This window comes from Otolemur garnettii, unplaced genomic scaffold (assembly GCF_000181295.1).
Source record: "Otolemur garnettii isolate 467f Iridium unplaced genomic scaffold, OtoGar3 scaffold00107, whole genome shotgun sequence".
Classification (NCBI taxonomy): domain Eukaryota; kingdom Metazoa; phylum Chordata; class Mammalia; order Primates; family Galagidae; genus Otolemur; species Otolemur garnettii.
This window is the reverse complement of record NW_003852502.1, coordinates 362,451-366,190: the sequence shown is the minus strand read 5'-3', so window position 1 is coordinate 366,190 and position 3,740 is coordinate 362,451. Positions and strand designations below refer to the sequence as shown.

The 3,740-nt window shown below is 39.0% G+C and overlaps 1 protein-coding gene across 7 annotated transcripts in view; it reads right to left on the bottom strand.

The window, feature by feature from the left end:
• The window catches only part of IBTK (inhibitor of Bruton tyrosine kinase), an 82,019-nt gene that overhangs the window by 37,619 nt on the left and 40,660 nt on the right, over positions 1-3,740 (bottom strand). For all 7 annotated transcript variants that reach the window (XM_023517257.1, XM_023517261.1, XM_003796731.3 and 4 more), the window contains exon 18: positions 1,496-1,613. In XM_023517257.1, coding sequence (XP_023373025.1) covers positions 1,496-1,613 — 118 coding nt within the window. The remainder of the gene's footprint in view (positions 1-1,495; positions 1,614-3,740) is intronic.

The window sequence follows — 3,740 nt, the reverse complement described above, 5'->3', positions numbered from 1 at the left end:
GCACAAATCACACTCATTTACACGGCGTAGTTCAGTCTGCACAAATCACACTCATTTACACGGCCAGGCTAAGTCTGCACAAATCCTCCTTCTGTTGTGCATGTCCACGCACGTATAATTACACAGGTGGAGACATCACCACAGCTGGTGCTATCTTTAAGTAAATGGCTCGGCTGACGTGCTCGTTACAGCACAACAGGTGAACAACAGTAGTGTGATAGACCATTTTCCAAAATCACATTATTGATAGAGTTGGTGCTTGTTTTACTTTTTGGTTGATATTTTTCTGATGAATTTAAGAAGCTTCATTTGGCAATGTAGAGTCACAAAACTGCTATAAATAGAATTACTAATGGAAGTCAGAATAGAAATCAAATTTAGTCCAAAAATCTAGCCAGGTTTTGACACTAAGATATCAAAGGCATTTTAAAAGGACATTGTCTAATATTACATAACATTAATTTTAATCTAAAAGCATTTTTCACAAAATAAAAACATCTTAAAGTGCAAAGAAATTTCCTTTAAATTGAACCCTAACTGAAATTAAGAATCTGTTTGTGATTCACCTCCAAAAATTAGAATACTGTATTTCAATTTCAATCACATTCTGGAATTAGTTTAAAGATTGTCCTGATTTAATAAGGTTAAGATATCAAAAACTTTTACTTTTATAACAATTATATAGATCAAGATTTTCTCAATGCTTCGCAAAAAAAAAAAAAAAAATTCCTGGGTTTTCTCATCTGTAACACAAGGATATTAGCAGAATCTCTTTCATGTGGTGTCCATGGAAATTAACTGAGTTAATCTATGTGAACACTAAATACTGGTTGTAATTATTACTACTGAGATAAAATACAAAAATAAACTAAAATGATGAAACTGAAAACTGCCACCAAGAACTCTAGTCTCAAATTTGTTTTCATCAAAATAGCCTCAGGGTTTTCACCATTGACTTTATACTGAATGAATGAAATTTTTTGACTTTATATTAAAAAATAAATATGTAAATTTCATTTTTAAAAATCATTGCTAAAAACATTTCAAAAGCTTCTACGATTCCTCTAATTCTAAAATATATCTGTGACTACTAAATCATTAGCATTTTTCAAATTCTTTCTTTTTTTTGAGACAGAGCCTCAAGCTGTCCCCCTGGGTAGAGTGCCATGGCATCATGCTCACAGCAACCTCGAACTCCTCGGCTCAAGCGAGTCGTCTCCTGCCTCAGCCTCCCAAGTAGCTGGGACCACAGGCACCCACCACAACAACTTGCTATATTTTGGTTAAAGCCATCATTGTTGTTTGGCGGGCTGGCTGGATTCAAACCCGCCACCTTAGGTGTATGTGGCTGGCACCTTAGCCACTTGAGCCACAGGCACTGAGCCTTCAAATTCTTTCTAGCCAGGTAAACTTTATTCACTTTTAAATTACTAACATATCTGCTCTTATATGCAAGCATGCGCTTCTGCTACATATAATACATGCACTGACTGACCTTGCTTCAAGTAAAGCTGCCATGTTCAGTCCAATGAACTGTGAACAAGATACTTTCAATTGTTCAGCATTATACATTACTGCAAATTCCAGGAGCATAGCAGCATTCTTAAGGGTTACTAAAAAGAAGAAAAGATTTGCAAAATTAGATAGAGGGTGTGTTACCACAGCAAATGAAATAATTGTTTATAAAGTTGTAAGGAACTTCTAAAACATCTAAATAAAACATCTAGAACAAGAAAAACAACACAAGTATTTACTTGACAAGAATAACACACTGGGGCCAATACATGTACAGAACTCCTTCATCCCAATACACCCAAGTAATTTCCAAACATTGGTTATAAAGAAAAATAAGCTCACAAACACAAATATTTTAAGCAAAACCAAAAGAAGGAGCATTACAGTCACCTAAGAGCAAACATAAAAGTGGCAATCTTCCACCTCACATGTTCTGAGTTTTCTTAACTTTCACTGATGAACAACTTTCCTTACTTATACAGCACAGGAGTAGCTATTCTCTCTTCTATAAAACAAAAAAGATTCTTGAAACTAAGAAAACCTGATGCAGTAATTCTCTAAAATATATGAATGCTGAGTAATCCATCAGATTTTATGTGCATGTTGTGTTCATCTGTCAGGGTATCAATACATACGCACGTCTGGAGAACGTGAGCATCTGAATAACTAACCACACACCGGATTATCCATGCCGGCGTAGAACACGACACGTTGTCCAAAAGACTGGATTTAGTTACAACCCTAGAATTTTACATGTGAAGTTTCCTGGTTTGCTAGAGACCCTCCCGGAATGGTCTACCTACGTAACAGGCAGCTTCAGCCTCCTGAACACTCCACTTTTCTCACTCACTCTAGGCCTCAGCCCATACAGGAAGATAGACAGCTGTTTTACTTAACTGGCTTCTTCCATTTCTTTTTTCTTCCTGTAATGGTCTCTGCCACATACCTGACTAAAGTCTCAAGTAATTATGAACACGAAGTCTTACATCTCCCCAAAATTATAAAACCGGATCATGGAAAAACAACTTCAGAGTTGTTCAGCTGGGAACAAGCACCCACACGCACGGCCCCAGTCAAACTTCCCAGAAGCCTCTCTTCCCAGGTCAGGTAACACCAAAGAATTCACAAACAGGGGTGACTACACAGCCAGGGCCAACGAGAGCTATTCCAGGACGCCAGGGAAGCTGGGTGAAGATTCACCTGTAAGTGTATTTTATACCTATTGTATGCTTTTCTTTTATTCTCACATATATTTTTTTCTATTTCAAAGGAGATCAGATCTCTTATCTTTTTGATAACAAGAAGATAGTCCACAGTACTCAGGAAAAGTGAGAAAGAAGACACAAAGCTGAGTACCACTTAGAGGACAGAGATGAGTACACATCAGAAAACTGACAAGTGCTTCCTTCACACCTCCTGAAGCAGCAATGAGATGGAACAAATTTAAGATTAGAAAGGCCAAAAATTTTAACATCAGGCTAAGGAAATTGAACCTCTATTCTACAGTAAGCAATTAAACTTTATTTTTTTTTTTTTTTGAGACAGAGTTTCACTTATTAACCCTCAGTCAAGTGCCGTGAAGTCAAAGCTCACAGCAACCTCCAACTACTTGGGCTTAGGCGATTCTCTTGCCTCAGCCTCCCAAGTAGCTGGGACTACAGGCGCCCACAATGCCTGGCTATTTTTTTGTTGCAGTTAGGCTGGAGCTGGGTTTGAACCCATTACTCTCGGTATATGGGGATGGCGCCCTACTCACTGAGCCACAGGCACTGCTCAGCAATTAAACTTTTTGTTTATTTTTAGACAAAGCTCTGTCACCCAGGCTAGAGAGCCATGGCCTCAGCCTCACTCGCAGCAACATCAAATCCTGGGCTTAAGTGCTCCTCCTGCCTCAGCCCCACGAGTAGCTGGGACTACAGGTGCTTGCCACCATGCCCAGTTAATTTTTCTATGTTTAGTAGAGCTAGGGTATTGCCCAGCTTAGGCTAGTCTCGAACTTTGACCTCAGACAATCCTCCTGCATCAGCCTCCCAGAGTGATGGAATTATAGGTGTAAGCCACAGTGCCTGGCCATAATTAAAAATATTTAAACAGGAGGAAGACATAGTTACTTTCTATAGAGAGATCAAAGTAAGACAAGTATAAAGGGGAAAGGGCATCTAGAGGACGGCTAGACACTGCGCAGGAGGGACAGACCAGGGGACACTACGCAGGAGGGACAGACC